This window comes from Pleurodeles waltl, chromosome 4_2, assembly GCF_031143425.1.
Source record: "Pleurodeles waltl isolate 20211129_DDA chromosome 4_2, aPleWal1.hap1.20221129, whole genome shotgun sequence".
In the NCBI taxonomy this organism is placed as follows: domain Eukaryota; kingdom Metazoa; phylum Chordata; class Amphibia; order Caudata; family Salamandridae; genus Pleurodeles; species Pleurodeles waltl.
The window spans coordinates 558,186,232-558,211,370 of record NC_090443.1 but is presented as its reverse complement, the minus strand read 5'-3'; the positions used below and the strand labels follow the sequence as shown (position 1 = coordinate 558,211,370).

Here is a 25,139-nt window from a genome sequence, read left to right as displayed (position 1 = left end):
CAAGCTCTTCTCCTTGGCAGAGGTTCCTCTTGATCCAGAAGTAATCTAAAGTTGTGGGGTTAGCAGTCCAATACTTATACTCATCTCTGCCCTTGAAGTAGGCAAACTTCAAAGGAAAGTCTTTGTAGTGCACAAGACCCTGCCTCTACCTGTCCTGGCCACAGACACACTCTAGGGGGTTGGAGGCTGTATTGTGTGAGGCCAGGAATAGCCCTTTCAAGTGCAGGTGTCAGCTCCTCCCTCCCACTTTAGACCAGGAAGACTCATCAGGATATGTAGGACACAGCTCAGCTCCCTTTATATCACTGTCTAGAGTGAATTCACAAACAGCCCAACTATCAGTCTAACCTAGATGTGTATTCAGTAGCCAAGCAGAGGCACAGAATGGTTAAGCAAGAAAATGCCCACTTTCTAAAAGTGTCATTTTCAAACAAACAATCTAAAAACCAACTTTACCAAAAGATGTATTTTTAAATTGTGAATTCAGAGACCCCACACTCCGCATCTGTATTTGCTCCCAATGGGAAACTCTCCTTATAAGATATTTAAAGGCAATCCCCAGGTTAACCTATGGCCTTGCCATAAGGAAAACCGAATTTGGCAGTATTTCACTGTCAGGACATGTAAAACACACAAGCACACGTTCTACCTTTTAATAACACTGCAACCTGCCCATGGGGCTACCTAGGGCCTACCTTAGGGGTAAGTGACTTGCATGTAGTAAAAGTGAAGTTTTGGGCCTGGCAAGTGGGTACACTTACCAGGTCGAATTGGCTGTTCAAAACTGCACACACAGACACTGCGGTGCAGGTCTGAGACAAGGTTGCAGGGCTACTCATGTGGGTGGCACAATCGGTGCTACAAGCCCACTAGTAGCATTTGATTTCCAGGCCCTGGGCACATCTAGTTCACTTTACCAGGGACTTTCTAGTAAATGAGATATGGCAATCAAAGAAAAACAATATCATTTAGACAGAGAGCACCTGCACTTTAGGACTGGTTAGCATCTTTAAAGGCCCAGATTATCAATACCAGCAAAAACGATTTACAGCACAGGATCCAAAAATAGGAGGTCAAAAGCAAAAAAAGTACAGGGAAACCACAACAAGAACTGCTAGGTCTAACGGTATGTGATACTTTATCTGTCTTCTTAGATTCTCCAAGTGAGGTATATGTTTAAACACAAACTCTGAGACAAAACCTTATATCAAGGAAAGCGGAGAGTGCAAACCATTTTAGCAGACAAAATGTCACATAGATGGGTTCAGAAGAGGTCTGCCTTGTATTAACACGCTGTAGGAGCGGGGTGAAAATTAGAGTGGTGTTACTGAGGCTGCGGAGCAGATGAATATGAGTAGAAACACCCCAAATGAAAACTGAAACAAGCCCAGTTGCACACAAATTCCTTCATGACAGATGTCAGTTTAATATATGCAGCTAAACCATTACCAAAGCAGTGTGGGTCAGTTGTGCTTGCACCAGTGTAAATTAAATCCAAGTCAAATCCTCAGCGCTCAACCCACGGGAATTCATTGCTTAAGAATCACTAGTCCTAGACATAAAGCAAACGTTGAAGAGGAGTGCTCAATAATAGAGAAATACTTTCCCAATGGGTAGTGGTAGACCAAATCAAGAGAGAAAATCCACTTTTATAAGGAAAATTCCTTCTTATCCAGGTCTTCAAATGCATCAGCCAAATATCAGCAAACAGCCATGTTGTAATGTCACATTCACATTTTATTAAATTCTCTTTGTAACATACAGCAGCCCAGTCAACGCGTTTCATCCAAAGAAGGACTTCAACAGGGTCATTATATAATTGTTTTCATATTGCTTACATTCTTCCTGTCAGATTCCCCTCAATCCAGTACATAGGAGAAAAAGTAGCTTGCCCAGTTAAGATCTGTGTCAGCTGAACGGCACCAAGTGAAAAGATAACAAAATGAATATACTGATATAATGACCCTAGTAAAGTCCTTTTTTGGACAAAACGCATCGGGTTGGCTACCACTACCCATTGGGGAAGTATTTCTCTATAATTGAACACTCCTGTGATTTTTATATATCAACATTGCATATGATGCATTGCATTTTGTACTTTTTGACATGATTGCTAGAAATGATGGCCAATTGGTTTAATAATGCACAAGAGAATCCAATTACTTGGGGCCTCACCCCATTATAGCAGGGTCAATAGTGATTTATATATTACTAGGTCTCAACTAAAGTGGAATGGTTTACATAATACCAATGGACTGGGATGCAGCCCTAAGTAATTAATGCTGAAATTAATTCAAGCATTCCAGAGAAGGTCTGCCCCATGCTACCCATCAGACATGTGTCCTGCAAGTGACCAGTAGGCCATTAGATCTGGGGAGTACAAGTAGGTGGCCTAGTTTGCCTCAAAGGCCCTAGGGTGCTGCTGCTGAAAGCCACTAGTCCAGGCTACCATGAATTGGGGGCAGAATGACAGGTCCCTCTGCTCTTTCTCATCAGACCAAGAAAAAATTACATTAGAAAAAGAAAATTAAACATTTTAGATGCCAGGAAGCCTCCAAATAATACTCTTTTTGGCTGGAACTCACCACCACCAGGTTCAGATCACACCAAAATCCATATTAATTGGCCCAAATGGTCAGAGAAATATGTCTGTGTCTATACCGCTTGCAGGGCTGTAGGCTGGCAGGCTAAGGTAAGGTTTACCACATTTAGCTATTTATTTAATATTACCCCTGGAAGGGCCAGTGCCCTGGGAGAATAGCCCAAGCCAAGCATGGTGTTGTTCATTGGGCCAGACAGGACCATTTTTCCCCTGCAGGGAGGGCCTGTGCCTGAGTGACCAGCCAGCCTAACAGTAGGGAGCAAGAAAGTGAGTGAAGGCGATTGTCTGGCTGAACCGAAGTGCACTAGGCAGCTGGAAGAGCCTGGGAGTGCAGGCTCTTTACTTCCTGTGTGCCCATAGGAGCTGCACAGGTGACCAGAGGAGGAGTAGAGGCACCTGCAGGAGAAATCTTTGAACCAAAGGGACTACATTCAAACTTTAGATTTGGGGAGGTGAAGCAACCCATTGCCCATTGGTGCCAGCAAAGATGTTCATGTATCATGATTCCTCATAAGGAAGGGAGCACTTCCAATTGCCTTAAATCATTTAGGGACCTTCCAGGAGCGGTGTACCCCTACTAGGTCCCAGGAGCCCCTGGCCATCTTTCCTAAGGATACATAAGTCTCAGTGGAAATAATGATTTGTTCCACTTGCACTGCAGGAGCATGGATTTTCTTCCACTGACATTATTGATGTGTGTTTTTTGCCAGGTTTAGTGGTGATTTTCCAGCACTAGCAAAGATGAAAAAGACTTTGATTGTTATGGGGAAAATTCAAACACAGCCAATAGACATCACATTTGAGTAATGCTCCCCTTAGGTATTGCTAGGGACAGACATGAAAGTGTATTGTGTTTCAAGGGGTTATGGCTTGCTGGTTTGCAAACCATTAAAGATGCCTCCAGTGCTGTTATACAGGGTATATTTGGGGGAGCTTGCATGACTTGTGGGACACTTAATTAGTGTGCACTTTTTTCTTTAAGTTCAAAGATAGACATGGATAGCACTGAGTTACAGGTAAAGCCATGTCTTTTTAATGAAGTTGCCATATTTCTTTGCACATTAAACCAGCATAGAGAGCTATTCCCAAACTGTGTTTTGTAGATCATTAGTAGTTTTACAATAGTACTGCTAACATATTTCAAAATGCTATACATATACCTACCTACATGCAGAGGTCTACTCCTACAAATTTCCTGTCTTTTCTGTGCGGAGATCACCGGCCCGACTGTGGAGATCTCCACACGTAAGTATAGATTTTTGTAGAAAATGTGGGAGAGATAGACGGGGGAGAGGCTGGAAAATGTGGAATCTCTATGAAAGGGGAGGGTTCAAGGCAGGAACAAGGAGAATATTAGGAAGGGATGTAGTGAGGGACAAACACAAACGTGCAAAGAGTAAGCCTTTTGCTATTCAGAAACTGCTGTTCTATTGTTCATACAGTCAAAATGGAGCCAAAACAGCTAAAAATATGCTCCAGCTCAGAGACTGAGTAAGTCCAGCACCACACATGGCCAACCACCGGTGCTGCCATACTATCTTATATAAAATATTGGAGTGAAAGCCTTAAATTAAAACCCCAGGAGAATTAATGTTAAAACAAATAAATTATTTCAACTAATTTAAAAATATGCATTATACTGAATGTTAAACACTCCATAAATAAACATAATTGTTATTTAGTTTTAACATTTTATTAAACATATTCAATTTTGAAATTAATCTAACATTCATATTTATTTAAATTAAATCATGTTCAAGTAATTCTATACATCACATAATAATATTAATTTAAACACTCAATAAATATAGGTATTTTACTTTAGGTGGATTATTTTTTTATTTAAACATGAATAAAAATAGTTTTATTTTAATATATTGTAAGTTAAACTGTAAACTTCGTACTTGTATAGCGCACTACTCACCCGTTAGGGTCTCAAGGCGCTGTATGCATACCGCTGTGGAACCCCTCTGGGCTTTTCCCTGTGAGGTGCCCACTCCTGGGCAACCTCTAAGGTGAAGCCAGGGATACCAGCACTGTTGGGGTTGTTGTTGAGATTAAGCAAGCTATTGCCCAGAGTTACAGAGTGGGACCCATGAATTAAATTAGGGACCGATGCGAGAATTATCAGGTCCGAGAAAATTGAGCCCAAGACCTGCCAAGGTGGGAATTGAACCCTGGTCCCGGGCCAGATTTTTGCATCAGGGTCTGCTGCTCTAACTATTGAGCCACACTTCTGTAGGTTAAGATTAAGTTATTAATGCTGTAACATTTTATTTATAGTATATATATTCTTACTATTAGATGTTAACATATAAAAATATCTTCTATTTTTTTTTAAAAACCTTGAACAAACTATGTTTTGACTACACCTTACTATAGGGAGATTGGTTCCTCCTGGTGAAGACCTTCACCTACGTGTGAAAAAGATATTTGTAGTAACTTTACATTTATAAATTAGACTCCACACTCTGAATTCAGGTGGTGGCGAGCTTAAAGTCTACACTTTGTAGTAAAGTTACACTTGTAAATGATGAGTAACGAACAGTAGTAAATGTACTACTTATTATTAAATGAGTAAACTTGTTATGCGGTTCCTACCTTGGTATTAGGACTACATGTTTAGGACGGCAGAACTGCAGAGTGCAGGAGACTGAGTACAGAAGCTGTCAGCCTAACTCCTGGCTAGCTCACAGTGCCTCACCCGCACCTCCAAATCTACTGGGATAATGGGTGAATAGCAACCTTAAAACGACACTCTGAATCCCCAGGGAAGAAGTCGAAATAGATCGTACCCTCTTCGCTCAGTTACTCATGCATGCCTAGGAGAGACACAAGATAATTTTTCAGTACATTTATTGAAACAATCACAATCTTGTATAAAATGCATGTGCAGTGATAATTGGGCAGATGAAACAAAACCATGTAACCAAAATTACAATCAGGGTGAAGAAAATGAACAACCCCACAATGGTGTGTGTGGTTCTAGATGTTCTAGAGGTTCCTACTGTAGGAGGCTGGACTGGCTTGTAGTGAGTACCAAGGGGTACTTGCACCTTGCACCAGGCCCAGTTATCCCTTATTAGTGTATAGGGTGTCTAGCAGCATAGGCTGATAGATAATGGTAGCTTAGCAGAGCAGCTTAGGCTGAACTAGGAGACGAGTGAAGCTCCTACAGTACCACTTAGTGTCATATGCACAATATCATAAGAAAACACAATACACAGTTATACTAAAAATAAAGGTACTTTATTTTTATGACAATATGCCAAAGTATCTCAGAGTGTACCCTCAGTGAGAGGATAGGAAATATACACAAGATATATATACACAATACCAAAATATGCAGTAATAGTCTTAGAAAACAGTGCAAACAATGTATAGTTACAATAGGATGCAATGGAGACACATAAGGATAGGGGCAACACAAACCATATACTCCAAAAGTGGAATGCGAACCACGAATGGACCCCAAACCTATGTGACCTTGTAGAGGGTCGCTGGGACTATTAGAAAATAGTAAGGGTTAGAAAAATAGCCCACCCCAAGACCCTGAAAAGTGAGTGCAAAGTGTACTAAAGTTTCCCAAAGGACATAGAAGTCGTGATAGGGGAATTCTGCAGGAAAAACACAAACCAGCAATGCAACAACGATGGATTTCCAGTCGAGGGTACCTGTGGAAGAAGGTTACCAAGTCCAAAAGTCACAAGCAAGTCAGAGATGGGCAGATGCCCAGGAAATGCCAGCTGTGGGTGCAAAGAAGCTGCTACTGGACTGTAGAAGCTTAGGTTTCTGCAGGAACGACAAGGGCTAGAGACTTCCCCTTTGGAGGACGGATCCCTCACGCAGTGGAGAGTCGTGCAGAAGTGTTTTCCCGCCAAAACACCACCAACAAGCCTTGCTAGCTGCAAATCATGCGGTAAGGGTTTTTGGATGCTGCTCTGGCCCTGAAGGGACCAGGATGTCGCAAATTGCGTCAGGAGACAGAGGGGACGTCGAGCAAGACAAGGAGCCCTCTCAGCAGCAGGTAGCACCCAGAGAAGTGCCAGACACAGGCACTACGAGGATGCGTGAAACTGTGCTCACCCGAAGTTGCACAAAGGAGTCCCACGTCGCCGGAGAACACCTTATTAGGTCGTGCAATGCAGGTTAGAGTGCCGTGGACCCAGGCTGGACTGTGCACAAAGGATTTCCGCCGGAAGTGCACGGAGGCCGGAGTAGCTGCAAAAGTCGCGGTTTCCAACAATGCAGTCTGGCGTGGGGAGGCAAGGACTTACCTCCACCAAACTTGGACTGAAGAGTCACTGGACTGTGGGAGTCACTTGGACAGAGTTGCTGGTTTCGAGGGACCTCGCTCGTCATGCTGAGAGGAGAACCAAGGGACTGGTAAAGCAGCTTTTTGGTGCCTGCGGTTGCAGGGGGAAGATTCCGTCGACCCACAGGAGATTTCTTCGGAGCTTCTAGTGCAGAGAGGAGGCAGACTACCCCCACAGCATGCACCACCAGGAAAACAGTCGAGAAGGCGGCAGGATCAGCGTTACAGAGTTGCAGTAGTCGTCTTTGCTACTATGTTGCAGTTTTGCAGGCTTCCAGCGCGGTCAGCAGTCGATTCCTTGGCAGAAGGTGAAGAGAGAGATGCAGAGGAACTCGGATGAGCTCTTGCATTCGTTATCTAAAGTTTCCCCAGAGACAGAGACCCTAAATAGCCAGAAAAGAGGGTTTGGCTACCTAGGAGAGAGGATAGGCTAGCAACACCTGAAGGAGCCTATCAGAAGGAGTCTCTGACGTCACCTGGTGGCACTGGCCACTCAGAGCAGTCCAGTGTGCCAGCAGCACCTCTGTTTCCAAGATGGCAGAGGTCTGGAGCACACTGGAGGAGCTCTGGACACCTCCCAGGGGAGGTGCAGGTCAGGGGAGTGGTCACTCCCCTTTCCTTTGTCCAGTTTCGCGCCAGAGCAGGGCTAAGGGGTCCCTGAACCGGTGTAGACTGGCTTATGCAGACATGGGCACCAAATGTGCCCATGAAAGCATTTCCAGAGGCTGGGGGAGGCTACTCCTCCCCTGCCTTCACACCATTTTCCAAAGGGAGAGGGTGTAACACCCTCTCTCAGAGGAAGTCCTTTGTTCTGCCATCCTGGGCCAGGCCTGGCTGGACCCCAGGAGGGCAGATGCCTGTCTGAGGGGTTGGCAGCAGCAGCAGCTGCAGTGAAACCCCGGGAAAGGCAGTTTGGCAGTACCAGGGTCTGTGCTACAGACCACTGGGATCATGGGATTGTGCCAACTATGCCAGGGTGGCATAGAGGGGGCAATTCCATGATCATAGACATGTTACATGGCCATATTCGGAGATACCATTGTGAAGCTACATATAGGTAGTGACCTATATGTAGTGCACGCGTGTAATGGTGTCCCCGCACTCACAAAGTCCAGGGAATTGGCCCTGAACAATGTGGGGGCACCTTGGCTAGTGCCAGGGTGCCCTCACACTAAGTAACTTTGCACCTAACCTTTACCAGGTAAAGGTTAGACATATAGGTGACTTTTAAGTTACTTAAGTGCAGTGTAAAATGGCTGTGAAATAACGTGGACGTTATTTCACTCAGGCTGCAGTGGCAGGCCTGTGTAAGAATTGTCAGAGCTCCCTATGGGTGGCAAAAGAAATGCTGCAGCCCATAGGGATCTCCTGGAACCCCAATACCCTGGGTACCTCAGTACCATATACTAGGGAATTATAAGGGTGTTCCAGTAAGCCAATGTTAATTGGTAAGATTGGTCACTAGCCTGTTAGTGACAATTTGTAAAGAGAGAGCATAACCACTGAGGTTCTGGTTAGCAGAGCCTCAGTGAGACAGTTAGGCATCACACAGGGAACACATACCTATAGGTCACAACCTTATGAGCACTGGGGTCCTGACTAGCAGGGTCCCAGTGACACATAACAAACATACTGAAAACATAGGGTTTTCACTATGAGCACTGGGCCCTGGCAAGCAGGATACCAGTGAGACAGTGAAAACACCCTGACATACACTCACAAACAGGCCCAAAGTGGGGGTAACAAGGCTAGAAAGAGGCTACTTTCTCACACCTACCTTATCCTATGTCTACTTCTGAGGGCATAGTTGTTGTAACCCTCTGCCTGGCCTGATCTAAGGGATTAACCCCAGTCCCATACCTGGATAGAATATCAGGAATCCGCCTGTTGTTTAGATGGCAATCTTTTTGGGAATCTAGAAGTTCAGTACAAGCAAAACTGCCTGTAGTGCAGCACGCTTCCCAGAATAATCCTGATTGACCCAAGAAGGGTAGAGGGCATTCCAGTGTGTAGTTTATATCATAACCCCTGTCACACTGTGACCACAGTCCCGATGTAATGCGGAGATAAAAGCTGGCTCCTGAACTGGCAAAACAATTAGCATATAGTGTACCACATTTAACAGCCTTGGACAAAGAATACTGCTTATGTGCAGTGCAAAGGAAGATTAAATGAGTAGCATGTTCCTTGCCTTTTCTAGAATAAAGGAGCTGATAAAATGCATAAAAGTCATTGCTAAAAAGCAGTCTTGCTAAAATGAATAAAACGTGTAAAAAATGTGAATAAGACATAAGCCGTAAAACTAATCTGAAACAGGGGTGTCTAACCCGGTTACTAAAAGGGTCCTTAAGACACCCTCCCCTTGCCAGTAATGGAGTGTAGATCCTAAAGACTACTAAAAGGAGTAAAAACAATAAATACCCTCAAAACAAACTTAAAAGATGTCCACACTGACAAGGAGAGCATGCCAAACAAAGTCAGCCAATTGAAATACATTAGTGTAAAAAAGTTTGCAATTTAAAGTCGTCTGAATTACATATAAGGTCATCAAACACATTAGTTGAGATGGAATCCAAAAAGGACCCTGGTTCTATAGATGTCATGACATGTGCAGATTAATTTATGATTAAGTTTACATTTGTGAATAGCCTTATACCATTGTACAGACATGCATAAGTTTACAAAACAAAGATGGAGTCCTTCTTGGGAAAGTGATTGAATGCTTGTGAATTATTTTAGGCCAGTCTATTACCAAAGAACGAAAGATACATACTTTAGAAATGCCACATTTTTTGTTGCTCTTGTTTATACTGTAGAAGAAATAGACATGGTTACAACTATTTATCATTTGAGAAAAAGATTAGAACGCGAGCATAGCTCCAATTCATGATTGTAGTCCCTGTCTCTTGAAAAACCAGGACATAACATTTCTCCCAGGTATGTGTTATTAAGAACAGATTTATGGATTTAATGCTAGCATTTGAGATCAAGAAACTTTCAGGTGTTCAGAGCTTTGCCATCCTTTCAGACTCCTGGTCAAATCTTTGTGCCACATATCCACCTTCCTATCCAGTGGCATAGCTAAACTTGAGGGGGCCGCCCTGCACAGTACATGGAGGGCCCCCCCTCCAGACTCACTCAGGAGCTCTCAGGCCATACGACTGAGCTGAGTGGGTCTCCTGGAGCTCGGGCCTTCCTGGCACCGTGGGGGCTGCGGGGGCCTTTGTTACACCACTCTCCCATAGCCAGAGGCAGGGGAACAGGATGTGCTCTGTGGCGAGTCCATGTTGTGGAATAAGCTGCAACTAACTCTACTTCTAGACTTGAACCTTGTTTCTTTAGGAACATTCTGTGCTGCTTTTCAAAATAACTTCATTTTATTTTTGTGCATTAATGTGTGTCAGTGAAAGGAACCTTTGTGGTAGGAGTGAGAACAATAAATGGAATGTAACATAACAATATCACAAGCGTATGCCCGTCTTGAGGAGGCATACACTTTTCTGTAAAGCTCTGTCTACTTTTTGAGTAGATAGGGCTTTTCAGGAAAACCCATGTGTGGAGGCATTGGAACACTGTTTACCACTCATGGGATACCCTTTGACACAAGAAGTGCAGCCCAGTTCTTGGCATATGTTTAGTGTTCCTTTCCACTACAAATCAAGACTTCCACCAAAAAATAAATCCCAATTCAGGATTTTGTTCCTGTTTGCATCACTTTTTGTGAACCACTGGATTGGCAGAAAGGCTTGATAAATCTGACCCACCGCCTCTGCCACTATTTTGGGCTGACATGTCTCCTAAATAGATGTAGAGCCTGAGCAGTGCTATCTCACCACCTGTACCAGTAAATGATTGCTTATCATATCAACTTTAAAAGCATGTGCTGCTTTTAGCTGGAAATGTAGCAGTATTTGTTGGTAAAACTAAAATAAACAAGAGAGCGCAACATAATAAAATACACAAAGCAAGATTAAAACATAAATAAAACACAACAGAGCACAAAACACCAAAACAGTTAAAACAGAAAACATCACACCACATTACACTAAAAACCACATCAAATTGAAATAATATGGTACTTTTGTAGTGCAGACCTAGCCAAAAGTCAATGAGAGACGGGCGAAGTAGATGAGTTGTGGATAATTAATTAATTATAATGTAGACTTCTTTCAAGAGGTGAGTTTTCAACTCTTTCCTGAATTGAAACAGCGTTTGGGCACTCCTGTAGGATACAGGGATGTTGTTCTAGATCCTCAGTGCATAGTTGGAAAAGGCCTTCTGCATTGTTCTTTCTTACTTTTCTTAGTATACAGTATGGTAATCTTGCTGTGTCCCAGAATATAAGCAGGGGCTTTGTTAATGATGCAACAAGGTTTAAGATGCTGCAGGATGCAAAGGAAGCTAATAGAGATCCCTCAGGAAGGGGATATTGTGATTATATTTCTTCAGGCCATGAATGAGAGACGCTGCGAAATGTAGGACCCCCTTAAGAAGTTTAATTGTGGGATTCGGAAAGCCAGAACACATAATACATCATCACCCCAACAAATTGACAAAGAAAAAATGTGCTCAAACGTTTTTGTCACAGATTACCATCTCCAGAAACCTTTTTTATAACATGGTGATAGGAGGAGTTTTCATCAAGCACTGCCTCAGCACACCAACAAGAACATGAACTAACACCAGTCAACATTTTTTCTGATCTGGCCCATTGGGGGTTTCAGTTAGGCTTAGAGTGGATTAGGGAGGAGAAGGAATCGTAATGAAGTGACACTATCCAAAATCAGTGGGTGTGATCAGACACCAAAATTATACAGCTAAGTGGATAGCTCCATTACCACTGTTGCAAAGCAAGGAAACAAGCAGGTCTAAAACAACACTGTAGGGAGAGGGTGGATCTTATTAGACACTGCAGTATGAGGACAATTCTGCAGGAAAATTCAAGGAGGAGAATGACATTTGTTGGGATTAAGGGGTGCACCTCAGAAGTGAGGCCACCAGCAGGGGTAAAAGTGAAGGGACACTGTTGGAGAGAGCAGAAGTCCAGGGGCCCAGCATGAAAGATATAGGACTGAAGACACTGCAGAGGAAGCAGGGCTGATGAATCACTGAACAATGCTGAAGTGATGATAGGAAAATTGAATGAGACACTAGAAAAAAGAACAAAAGTTATCAGGACGGAAGGTACACTGTAGGGAGACAGCGGGACTGAAGGAATATTTTGTATTTTATGCAGTTACCGATCCTGTTAGTGCCCTAGATAAATATATACTCCCTTCATGTTTATGTGATGTAGCAATCTTCTGTAGGATTGTATATTCTGTCACTGTCAGTTTGTCAATTTCTTCTCAGTAGTGAGCAGGAAAACATCTCTACTCTATATTTATTTACATGCCATGCAAAAAGAAGGATAGTCTTGTGCAAGCAAACCTGTATTATATTTATGAAGAACAGTGCAGGGCAGGAGTACAGTCTGAAGGGACACTGCTGGAAGGGAGCAGAGCAGAGGAGAAAAGTAAGGGAGGGTTCAGGGCTACTGAAAAAACGTGATATCAATGTGCAATGAAATTAACATGCACCATTGAAGGCTCACGCTTTTGATTCCCAGAAATGCTTTTAACTGGATGAACAGCTGCAAAGACATGCTTCCAGGATTATGAAGAATATAGGACAACACTCATGCACACAACTGTTGGTACGCACACAACACAAAGCAAAAAGAAAATAAATACATCACAAGAGTGGTAAGTTAAGTCTTCCCTAGAAGCTGGAGAAAGTGGACAATGTCTTTAAAGGAACTCCTAGATAAAGGAGACCGCAATAATCATAGTGTACTGTGCCTTACATTGCATGGAAGTATGAACTTTAGATGTATGGTACTTTCTTGAATGTCTACGTCATACGGCACACACAACTTGAATGTAATGTATAACTGAGCTTCTCATTACAATGGAATTTTAAATTTGGCATGACAGGGTGCTGTCAAGTTAGTACTCAGTATCCTTACTGTGGTGATCATTTTTTGCCATCTTATCTGTTACATCCATTTGGGGGCATGTTCTTATTTTCACTGTAGGTTGGGACACTGATCCTGAAAATAATGAGGAAACAATACTTATATGTTTTAGAGATATTGTCTTCTTCAATGAGATTTTGAATGAATTCCCATTAATCTTATACATAATGTGGGATTCCTTGTTCACCTCCGGATTAGGTTCATGTATCAAAAGTCATTCTTGAGTTCCCGTGATGTAGGTAAATAGTAAACCAATGCATAATATCAATTAAGTTAACACTACAATTTGGTGAAGTGCTGCCAGTGACTCAGTCAGAAAATAGAGCTTTGGTTAAAAATACATCTTGGGTTATATGTTTGAAATCGAAGAGAAGAGTAACATGGTATTGCATTACCTTGGACACTTCTTGAACACATTCCAAGGTGGAAGCATTAATGATGAAGTAATATTTTGATACCAGGAACCAGGTCTAAATGTCTTGCTTTTTTCCTAGGTAAAGCTTGCGAATATCCAGAAATAGAAAATGGAAAACTGAGCTCCTGGAGTTATAGTTACTATCGAAGTTACTATTTTCCAATGTCAAAAGGAAGAGAAATTGATTATGAGTGCCATAGCAACTATGCAACTGAATCAGGATACCAATCTGGAAGAATCACATGTTCTGATGAAGGATGGTCCCCTACACCAAGATGCCTCCGTGAGTAATTTATAAACTCTAATGGGCCAACTCAGTGCTAATGCAGACTCTAATTATTATTATTATTATTATTACTCTTATTGTTATTGTTATTATTGTTGTTATTTTAGAACAAAACCTGGAAGAAACACAAGAGTAGTAAGGGTGAAAGGTGCCGCACATCCAGGCAGTACAACAATGATTTTTGACAAGTAAACAGGTTAATGCAAAGTCTGGTGCAACTTGGCCCAGTGCCTTACTACCCAGTAGGCACTAAAACGGGTACCAGAGTACCCAAGGACAAAATTGAACAAGATGGCCACAGCACACAGAATGTATAGTCCGAAAGTGTAGCAGGGATAGGTATCCCTGATGGTACGTTGTGGGTCGGAGGAAGTGAGAGGTTGAATAAAGTTTCAAGTCTTGTTAGTAGATGGTGTCTTTATTTGTAGATGCTTATAGATCAAAATATGATCATCGAGATACAGCCAACACGTGTTTCGTCACACAGGTGACTTCATCAAGGCTGCAAAACAGTAATAAAAGCAAGAATTGGCACACAAGCGTGGTTGGGAGTCAAACGTGGGCTCATGGGTGACGATGTAAACAAGATTCTAAATCCAGAGTTTCCGTGATCAGTGAATTTTGTGAAAGCTAGAGTAGGTAAGCATTTGGTGAACATGGCAAGCAAAATACGTGAATGGGACCCAAACTACAAAACATGCAAGGGAAAGTGAGTCACCGTGTTCGTATGATTCATAGTCAGAACCAAAGTATCAGAAAGTGTGATAAGACAAGTAGGAGAGTAGAGAAGGACTGAGAGAGACCCAGGCAGGTGGGTAAGTCAGAACACGGTAAAGGATTTTTTTTTAAAACCACACAGAGTAGAATAACGGTCAAAAGTAGGGGGGCGGGCCAGAAAGGGCAGAGACAGTAACTCATACCTGGACCGTCCGGCCAGAATGGTAGGTATCGAAGGTATGTAACGAGGGTGCTCTTTGATCAGCTGTCAGTCAGTAAGTCACTAAGTACATACCTTCATAGAGTAAAACTTTGAGTTGTAAGGCTGCCCAAGCAGCAGCAGGTGAGTAAGGTATTGAACACGTATGGTAGGATAGGTGTAGGAGGCCCTGATAAGCCTGGAGTCAAAATCTAAGAAAGTGATAGATAAGAGTAAAACACGGATAGAGAAATGAGTAGTTGAACCTGGATAAGGGGAACAGGGACATGCGTTACAATTGGGGCAATGGCCAAGATATGGGAAGTATGAGTATGATACTATGATTAAAAGCTGGTATTGAGTATGGTCCTGTGTGGCAGCAAGGTAATTCTGGCGTGAAAACAAGTAAGCAAGAAAGCTACGAGGATAAAGACCCGGGTAAGACAGATAAGGCGTAATCAAGCAATTTGGATAGGTAACAAAAGTGATAGTGAAACAAAAACCGAACGGGAAGGCCAGTAAGAAGTTTATAAAATAGCAGTGTTATCCGCCACAAGCTAACGTGATCAGAATGCCAATAAAAAAAAAAAACGGCTATGCAGTTGCGGCTACTGTGATAAAAATTGGCAGTGAGGTGAGGAAACTAGGAAAAAAAAGGGTTTCAGCGACATGTCTCGAGAGAAAGTGGAGGTGTGCGGCAATGTTATAAAGTGGCACGTATTAAAGGTGGCAGCGCTGGCCCCGAGTAAACAAAAATTGAACGCGAAAAGGAGTGGAGACTCAGTAGTTGGTAATAGTTTATACTGTACACTATCGATGTCCGGGATGGCCGTGGAACTAACATGGAAATAATACCGTGTGTTATATTACTAGGTAATAGCAGTGTGGGGCGAGGGGACTGGGTAAAGAAAAGTCGAAGACATACCTGAAGAGACGTGCGACGCGCAGTCCTCGGAGCGTTTAATGGTCGGTGAGGACCTGCGCTCCCGTCTATAAAGAGAAGGTGGGAGTGGGATGGAAATAGAGGAGGGACTGGAAAGACTTATGGTATTAGGAAGTGCGGCAGCCATCTTAATTATATGAAGGAGACGTCTGTACACCAAAATGCAGACAAGATCCAAGTGAGTAGGTGAGCCAGTGAGGCAGCTGCCATCATGTAATGGTATAAGTAAAGGGGTAAAAGCCTAGGCATTTGATAAAAAGAAGTTAATGTAACGGGGAAAGAAAAAGCGGAAACGGACAAGTAGGAGGAAAAGAGAAAAAGGGGAAAAAGAGAGGGAAAAAGAGGGAGAGTAAGGAAACCAACAGAGATCGCGGTCGGTTGTTAGATAGTAGAAGGTGTGAGGTAAGAAGAAATCACGCCCTAGCTGGGTAAATGCTAATGATAGGATAACCAGTTGTGTAGTGCAACTTAAAAAACGATATGGTGAGCCAAGGTAAGCACATCGGTGTAGTGCTGGAGGAAGGTGATTATAAAGGCTAGTTAGGGAATGCGATGAAACTTAGTTTAGCAAATACAAGGTCGAGCACAACAGTGAGAACGTTAAGTCTAGTGTGAAGAAAAGTCCATGGAGCATATAAAAAACTGCGACCATGGAACACAGTAATCAAGTGCAACAATGGGTTTCATGGAGGCATGGAACAGGTGGTGGAACACATAATCAACCCCAACATTGTAGAAACAAGATAATAATGCAGTGTACATTGTTGGACCTAAGTACACAATTACCCATAAATGTTTAACATAGAATATCAAATAAGAGGTTGACAAACACATAGGAGCGGACCAAAACAGTCATGTAAGAAAAAAGTGTAATTCACAATCTGTGTTCAGGCCTAGCTCAACTGCGCGAAGTTTTAAGATCCATTTGGCCTCACATTTGTGCAAGTCCCTGGTTCTGTCTCCCCCTCTAGGTGAGTTGGAGACCTGAGTGATACCATGGAATCTAATGTTCAAAAGATCTTTTTCCCCGTGTCTAGTGTTGAAGTAAACAGCAAGGGGATAGTTGGTGTTGACATTTCTGATGGCTCTGACATGTTCCTGAATACGTTCCTTCAGTGGGCGTATAGAGCTTCCAATGTAAATCAGACCACATACACAAATCAAGCAGTAAACAGTGTACTTCGTGTTGCAATTCATGAAAGTCTTGATGTGGTGCGTGGTCCCGGTGTTGTAGGAGAAAGATATAGTTTTGTTGAGGGCTAGTTGGCAGGATATGCAGCAGCCATATTTGTAAAACCCTTTGGTTTTGCTGGCATCCACCCCGGTTGGTGAGTCTGAGGGGAGGGACAAAGAAAACTGGGGCATAAAATGTTCCTAAGGGTCCGACCCCTACTGTGTATGATGGTGGGTGACTCACCTATTGAATCTTTGAGACAAGTGTCCAACATTAACAAGTGCCAGTGTTTTCTGAGAATGTGCAGTACTGACTTGCTCGCAGGGCTGTACTGGGTGATGAAAGCGACCGGTCTTTTGTTAGAAGAACCCTTGGCACCAGGTTCTTTGGGGCTTTTGGTCAGTAAAGTGTGCTGGTTTTTATTAGAGATGCATTTGCTGGCTACCGAAATGAGTTCGTTGGTGTAACCCCTGGCTCGGAAGCGGTAAGTCAAGTTCTTAAGTTCCTGCTTGAAAACATTAGTGTCAGTGCAGTTGCGTCGAATCCTGACCATTTCTCCGTATGGAATGGCCCTGATTTGTGTGAGGGGAGGAGCGATCTGCGCATGCAGAATAGAATTGCAGGCAGTGGGTTTCCTGTAAAGTCTTGACATGATCTTGTTGTTGGTGATGTACAGAAATAAATCCAAGAATTCAATTTGGGTAGTGTCCATTTTGTGAGTAAACACTAAGTTGAACTCATTGGTGTTGAGGTGGTCTATAAGAATATTGAGGTCAGGGATGGTGCCAGAATATCATCAATATACCTCCCTCAGTAAAGGATATGTTGGGTGATATGTGTCGGGCAGTTGAACTACAGGTGTATTTTCTCAAATTGGCCCATATATAGATTGGCATATGATGGAGAGAATTTGGCTCCCATGGCTACACCCTGACACTGCCGAAACCACCTACCATCATGTAGGAATACATTGTTCTCTAGCACTAAACGAGTACGGTCAAGAAGCATACGAGTGTGTTCACAAAGTGTGGAATCGCGGGCACTGAGCGTGAGCTGGAGCATTTCAAGACCCCTTTCCAGGGGAATGGAGGTGTAGAGAGAGCTATCTTATGCTTATCCATGCTTGGCATATTTGATTTACTAATAAGTCCCTAGTAAAGTGTGCTGTGATTACCCAGGGCCTGTAAGTCAAATGCTATGAGTGGGCCTGCTGCCCTGATTGTGCCACCCACAAAGTAGCCCTGTAAAAATGCCTCAGACCTGCCACTGCAGTGTCTGTGTGTGTAGTCCTGCACTGCCAATTTCACCTGGCAAGTGTAGCCACTTGCCAGACCCAAACCTTCCCTATTACTTCATGAAAGGTACCCCTGTGGTAGGTGATAGATAGCCCCATGGGCAGGGTGCAGTGTATTTAAAATGACAGACATATACATGTGTGTTGTACACGTCCTGAAAGTTTTATACTGTTAAATTCAGTTTTCACTATTGCAAGGGCTATCTCTCCCATAAGGTAACATGGGGATTGTCTTTAAATATCTTTGTCACAGTGTCCTTTCCTCTGGATCTGCACGTCGCTGAACAAAAGGCCCACCTTCAGGCGTCACCAACTCAGAAAGCTATTATAGTACAGAGTTATGATGAAGCCAGTCGGGGGTAAGGGTATTAGGGTAGGGAACAACAGGGAGAGAGATCTGAAAAGAAAAGGTTAGAACAAATATGCATTTACTCATTCATAGAATTGTAACTCATCAATAGACTCTTGACTAAATGAGTCTCCGAGATTTCAGATGGAGACCCCTTTTGAAATGAGGGCAAAACCCCTTCTTTCAAACATGGAACAAGAGTAAACTACGACCTCAGAATCAAGAGATGGCAAGAGCTTTGGACTATGATTATACTCAGAATATCAATCCTGTAACACCAATGCATTCAAAACATAAACCTTTGATCATGACCTAGAAAATCTCAGAAAATTAAATATGCCTTTTACATCTTAAGCTTTTCAAAGAACAATGAAAACTATGATTTTCTTATCTCCAAAAATGCTTTCACATTCACAACTAAAAAGGCTGAAAAGTTTTTACTCATAGAACTTGAAGCGCTTTACTTATAATACCAGGAAGCGCTTTTACTTGTCTTGCCTTAAAGCGCTACCCTCATTCTGCTAAGGGGGTGCTTTTACTCAAGTGGCCTGAATCACTTTGATTTTTGTGCCAAGAACCTGTTACACCTGTGAATTGAAGCGATTTGATTGTCGTGCCAAGAGCGCTTTACACCTGTGGACTGAAGCGCTTGAATTGAAGTGCCAAGAGCGCTTTACATCTATGAACTGAAGCGCTTGAATTGCCTTGCCAAGAGCGCTTTACATCTGTGAACTGAAGCGCTTGAGTTGTTGTGCCAAGAGAGCTTTACATCTATAAACTATAGTGCTTGAATTGCTGTGCCAAGAGCGCTTTATATCTGTGAACTGAAACACCTGAATTGCTGTGGCAAGAGCGCTTTACATCTCTGAACTGAAGCGCTTGAATTGCCGTGCCTAGAGCGCTTTACCTCTGTGAACTGAAACTCTTGAATTGCTGTGCAAAGAGCGCTTTACAGCTGAGAACTGAAACGCCTTTGATCTTTGCGCCAAGGCCGCTGTACTGTGGAAACTGAAAACACTTTGCTCGTTGTGCTAAGGGGCGCTTTACCTTTGGAAGTAACGACTTCCTCCAAAATTGGATTCATCAAGGCCTTACCGCTACGAGTACGACCTACTCGTTTTTGAATGCACCATGGGAACAAGGATAGTTCGGTGGGATGTCACTCTGCCATTCAGGAACTCTGCTCTACTTCAGAGAAACCCCCACAAGGTCTGACTGCATCGAATCTTCAAAATAGTGAGCAACATGCTTGGGTGTGGCTGGGCTTTATAGGCCTGCCACACCCCAAGATGGCTGCTGCCTTTAAAACATGGGAATTGTAGTCCCTTCATGGAATAGCACTGATAAGTGCATCTTGTCCATCAATGTCCTGAACCTGCAGCTCTATGAGCTTTGCCACAGGGCAGACGACGCTGATGGCCACCTTTGGAACAAGAGGGGATGACAAGTGGTGTGCATAAAGCGCTGCAGAGCCATGTAGCGGAGTTTCGGGTGAGACCTGGACCGTGCATGGCCTTATTCCTGACATTACACCCCTCTCCCAAGCGTGGTCCAGGGCCTGGTTTATCAGGATGGAGGAGGTGAAATCGTTGCACCCAACGGGGTGCTTGAACATGTCTTGCAGGTTCCCAAGAGTCATTTTCTGGTCTGTATCCTTTCCAGGACACCAAGTACCAAAGGGAAGACCCCCTATATTTAGAGTCTAGAATAGATCGCACCTCATACTCCCAATGACCTTGGACTAATAGAGAAGCAGGTTGTGTGGCGCTTGAGGGCGAAGCAGGTTTAAGAAGCGAAGTGTGAAACACCGGATGAATTTTCAAAGATGATGGTAATTTTAGCTTATATGTTACTGGGTTCACTTGTCGTATTACTTCTTAGGACCCTGGTAGGATAGGTGTAGGGGGCCCTGGATGAAACATATTTTTATTTTTTAATACAAAGTTTTTTGTGGATAACCAAACTCTATCTTTGTTTGTATATTGAGGACCAGGCTGGTGTTTTTTGTCATATTGCATTTTATATTTTTTCTTTGCTTGATGAAGATTTGTTTGTAATTGTGGATGTACCTTTTTCATGTGTGTTAGCATGTCCATGACTGCTGAAGTGGTTTGAGTAGAGGCAGGTAATGTAACTGGTAAAATGTACGGATAACGCCCATATAAAACATAGAAAGGAGTTGAGTTTATTGAAGAGTGGTGAGAGTTATTATAAGCCAGTTCTGCAAGCCACAAAAGAACCAGCCAGGTTTTAGGAGACTTTGGGGGTCATTCTGACTCCCGCCGGCCGCGGTAACCGCGGTGCCGGCGGGAGCCGCCAGAATACCGCTGTGCGGTCAGAAGACCGCCGCGGTTATTCTGTGTTTCCCGCTGGGCTGGCGGGCGACCGCCAGAAGGCCGCCCGCCAGCCCAGCGGGAAACCCCTTCCCACGAGGAAGCCGGCTCCAAATGGAGCCGGCGGAGTGGGAAGGGTGCGACGGGTGCAGTAGCACCCGTCGCGATTTTCAGTGTCTGCATGGCAGACACTGAAAATCTTTGTGGGGCCCTCTTACGGGGGCCCCACGACACCCCTCACCGCCATCCTGTTCCTGGCGGTCAAAACCGCCAGGAACAGGATGGCAGTGAGGGGGTCGGAATCCCCATGGCGGCGCAGCAAGCTGCGCCGCCATGGAGGATTCCACAGGGCAGCGGAAAACCGGCGGGAGACCGCCGGTTTTCTGTCTCTGACCGCGGCCATACCGCCGCGGTCAGAATGCCCTTGGGAGCACAGCCAGCCTGTTGGCGGTGCTCCCGCGGTCCCCGGCCCTGGCGGTCCATGACCATCTGTCATCATCTGCACACCTCTTCCAGGTCCAGCTATTACTTGAAATATAGAGTACTTAATAATCAGGGAACCTTTGAAACATATTACAAAGCACAGTAAAGTGCTCAAAATGTTTGTCAATACATATAAAGGAACTACTGTGCAAGAGATAAATGTTTTGCATAGACTGCTCTTATTAGCCCATGTTTTCATTTGCACTAATGATACATCTCAATGCCCAAATTCACGTATTGATGTGTCACCTAAAACCCCACTAGTCCAGCAACTGTGGCTCAGAATTTTATTTTAATGGTGGAAGATCCAATTTTCCCAACACATGAATTAGGCTCACACATGACAAAGTTTTAGAACAGAACAAAGTTTTTATAGCTTTCTCTCTCTATGGATTTCACAGCTTCAGTCGATACCAATCAAGACTCCAGGCAGTGGTGGGATGTAGTTACTAGCTTTACTCCATTTTGAGCTGCAATAAGTAATTGAAATAAATTATGATAATTAAACACAATCACTGTCATTGTTTTCCATTGTTTTCAGAAATAAATTGCCCAGAGCCTGCAATTCCACATGGGACAATTGCAAACAGCAAACCAGTTTTTAGGAAGGATGAGAGACTGGAATTTAACTGTGAGAGGGGCTATAAGTATGATGGCAGAGTTCCCGAATGCACTGAGGAAGGTTGGAATCCGAAGCCTTCATGTAAAGGTTAGCGTCTACTGGTTTTATCGGTTGACTATAATTTGTTCTAAAGAAATTGTAATGATTACATTAACAGTACTACTACAATCTTTCCCTCAGCAATCAAAATATAAGAAAAGGAAAGGAAAGCCGAATACCTGCAGATCACTGAACAGAGTAGCCGTGGCTCCAGTGCATTCAAAAGGATAGGCCTCCAACTGCACACAACTATATTCTACTTTTTGGGAACTGGTAACGTTCACACGGACACACAAACACGCCCATCCATCCATTCCCCCAATACTACACATTACTGTGGGGACCTGACATTGCAGAGACAAATCAGAATTTACTTCAATGTATGTGCTTTTTAAAACTATGATGAAAATCAATTTAACTTTTTGACAATTTTTCCAACTATGAGGGTGCCACCAACAGCAGCCAAATATAAAGATTTTCTGCATTATTTCAAACATCTCCTACTTGCTTTGCGGGATACACCTTTGGAAGGGGAGTAGCGCAGTGGCAGCAAACCCACTATACCAATCCCTAGTGGTGAAATTGTCATCAATTGTATGATTCCTTGGTATGGCGCCCAAAGCGTGGGGTCCATTCCCAGGAAGCACATAAACATAAAGCTTCCAGGCCTTGGTGGTTATATCCTTGCGCCGGGGAGGCTGTCATGATTGGAGCAGTATTACTAGGCTGAAGTATCAACAGTGGAAGACTGTCAAATGAGTGTTCCAGGTGACAGAGCCAGTGGACTATCTACCAACCTGAACATAGTATCACATTATTTTGTGATTGTCCTCTTTGATGCTTTCCTCTTTTCTTTTTTAAATTGGGTCATGAAAGACATAGAAAAAGGACTGCTACAGTCCTTGTTTGTTTTCTTTAGTTTTCCTTAGAAAAGGTTATTCTTTACTTTGACAATTCACCAAAAAGAATTTTGCAAGCCTGATTTGAACACTCTGGCTTTCTATATTTTGAGAATTTATCAAACAGACATAACATCGGAATCCACAACTAGAAACACTTAAAGACAAGGCCAAAATCTTGAAATCAGCTGACAATTATTAATTGAATGCACCCTTAAAGCATGTCTTTTTAATGATAATGAGTTGATATGCTGATACAGAACATGCTACATGTTTTTCAGTGATTGATAAGATGGGCACTACTGAACTGGGTAGTGGCACTATGTGAAATAGTTATATTTATATGTTTCAGTAGAAAGTGCTATATAAAACTTGAGTTCCCTTGTCAATAAAACATTTGTGTGCTCTTTCTTGCATATGAGCCTCTTTGGCATAGCTTAATAGTTCAGCATTCCTATTCCAGTTAGATAAATTTAAGAGACATATGAGAAATTTCCTCTTTACTTTATTTTTACGCTGTGTGAATCTCTGCCATGATCTGATGCCTCCTGGTAAGGTTTCAACCTCGATCTGCCTCTTTTGAATTTGTAAAATGAATTTAGAGTTGGATTTGTTTCTTTTGCTGTATAGTAAAACCACATCTACTTTTTCTTAGAAATCGAGTGCTATTATGAAACTGTGATCAATGGTGAAATGCTGCCAAAACGGGACAAATACAAACAGGATGACATGGTTAACTTGCACTGTCGTTCTGGACTTGTGGCTTTGTACAGCAGAGACAGACAACCAACATGTACGAAAGATGGCTGGGTTCCCCCATTAAAATGTGAAAGTAAGTAGTGTAATTCTTATTTCATAAATGCTTCAGTATTATCAGTATATATCTCTGTGTTGCATACATAAAGTTAAATACCTTTGGTGTTGCTAAATGTAAACTGTGTATTGATTCCTTTGAAAACTTAAATTTTATATAGGTCCACTATTAGTTCCAACTTTGCAGTGAAGAGCAACAATTCACTACTTGTAAATTATCCATGCACTGAATACAACAGCACTTGTAGATTTTCTCTCCATATCAGCCTGAGTACCTGCAGGAGCCTGTTCACTGTCCTACCATTCTGAAATCCAGTATCCAGCAATACCAGAGCAATCTGTAGATTGTAGATGAAATGAATACATAGTCATAGTTATAGGAGTATAGGATCCCGGTCTTACAACTTCTGGAGCCTTGTCAAGTTCTCTATCTTCAATAAGAATCTGATAATATAATATTTAAGAGACTTATTTGCCATATTTCAAAACCAACCCCTCCTCTCCTCCAATGAGGGGCCGGGACCCAGCAAGCAAAAATATGCATCATAAGCTCTGGTTCAGCCTGAACTCCAAAGATTACCCATTAACCAATTAACTTAAAACTGTGAAGAAGCAGCAAGATAGCATATGGGTGCCTCTCATATTGATGAATCTCAATATTTAGCTTGTTTTACGTCAAGTAATTTATATGTTCGGTATTTATCTGAATTGTTTACAGTGTTCATATCCAAAGAGCTTTACTAGTAGTCAACATTACATCACCTGGATAACAAAAATGAAACAATAAGATAAATATTGAAAGATCAGGCATGGCTGTCAACAGAGGTTGTGTTACACACATTTTAAAAACGAAAAAGAGAAAAATGATTCATATTTCAGTGGAGAAGTCCTCCTAGAGCTTAGGTTTCACAAAGGTGAAAGAGCAAACGTGATAAGATGTACAAAGAGGACAAGGGACAGATAGACAACATAGGTGAGTGAACAAAGAGTTTATGAAGGGGAACAGAGAGAAGTGTAGGTACACAGCTATGAAGATAGCAAATGATTACATGTAAGTACAAAACAAATTAATTGAAACTGAAACTTAGAAATATAGCGCAAAATCTTGCAGGAAGAAAATTCCACTGATTCCTAGTTTAGATATTAATAGAACAGCAACAACAAAGACATAAAGTGAGTAGGGAGTTTCTAACTTCCTATGTCTGCATAAGATTTTTATCCTAACTGCACTTTCCAAAAAGAACATTCACAGTTTATATGTTTTGTATGTGCGTGGTTTCATTGTGAGAACTACAGAGGCTACTGTGAAATTTCTGTAAGCAGCAGTGCTGCTGGTTCATCAGAAGGGCAACAGAATGTCTACATTTTGCTATATTTCAGTAATCTGTTAGCTTCCGATCATGTTTTACTGATTGACCATTACCTACTATATCCACAATTTAACATTAAAGTGCAGCCATTTATTTATTTTTAATACAATAATGAAAGTAAAATATGAATTCCTTTGTGTTTTAGAACATTAGAATCCATGTTGACAAGAATAAACAGTTTCTATATCAACTTTAGGCAATTTCTACTTTTTTTACAGCATCACATTTTTGTTGCTGCACACAATGCAGTAAGATGACAAGTGGAGTAGG

At 42.5% G+C, this 25,139-nt stretch overlaps 1 protein-coding gene across 1 annotated transcript in view; it reads left to right on the top strand.

Annotated features, from left to right (window-relative positions):
* The window catches only part of LOC138293098 (complement factor H-like), a 595,692-nt gene that overhangs the window by 39,541 nt on the left and 531,012 nt on the right, over positions 1-25,139 (top strand). Inside the window, exons 2-4 of the mRNA XM_069232110.1 lie at positions 13,428-13,631; positions 21,668-21,835; positions 23,342-23,518. Coding sequence (XP_069088211.1) covers positions 13,428-13,631; positions 21,668-21,835; positions 23,342-23,518 — 549 coding nt within the window. The remainder of the gene's footprint in view (positions 1-13,427; positions 13,632-21,667; positions 21,836-23,341; positions 23,519-25,139) is intronic.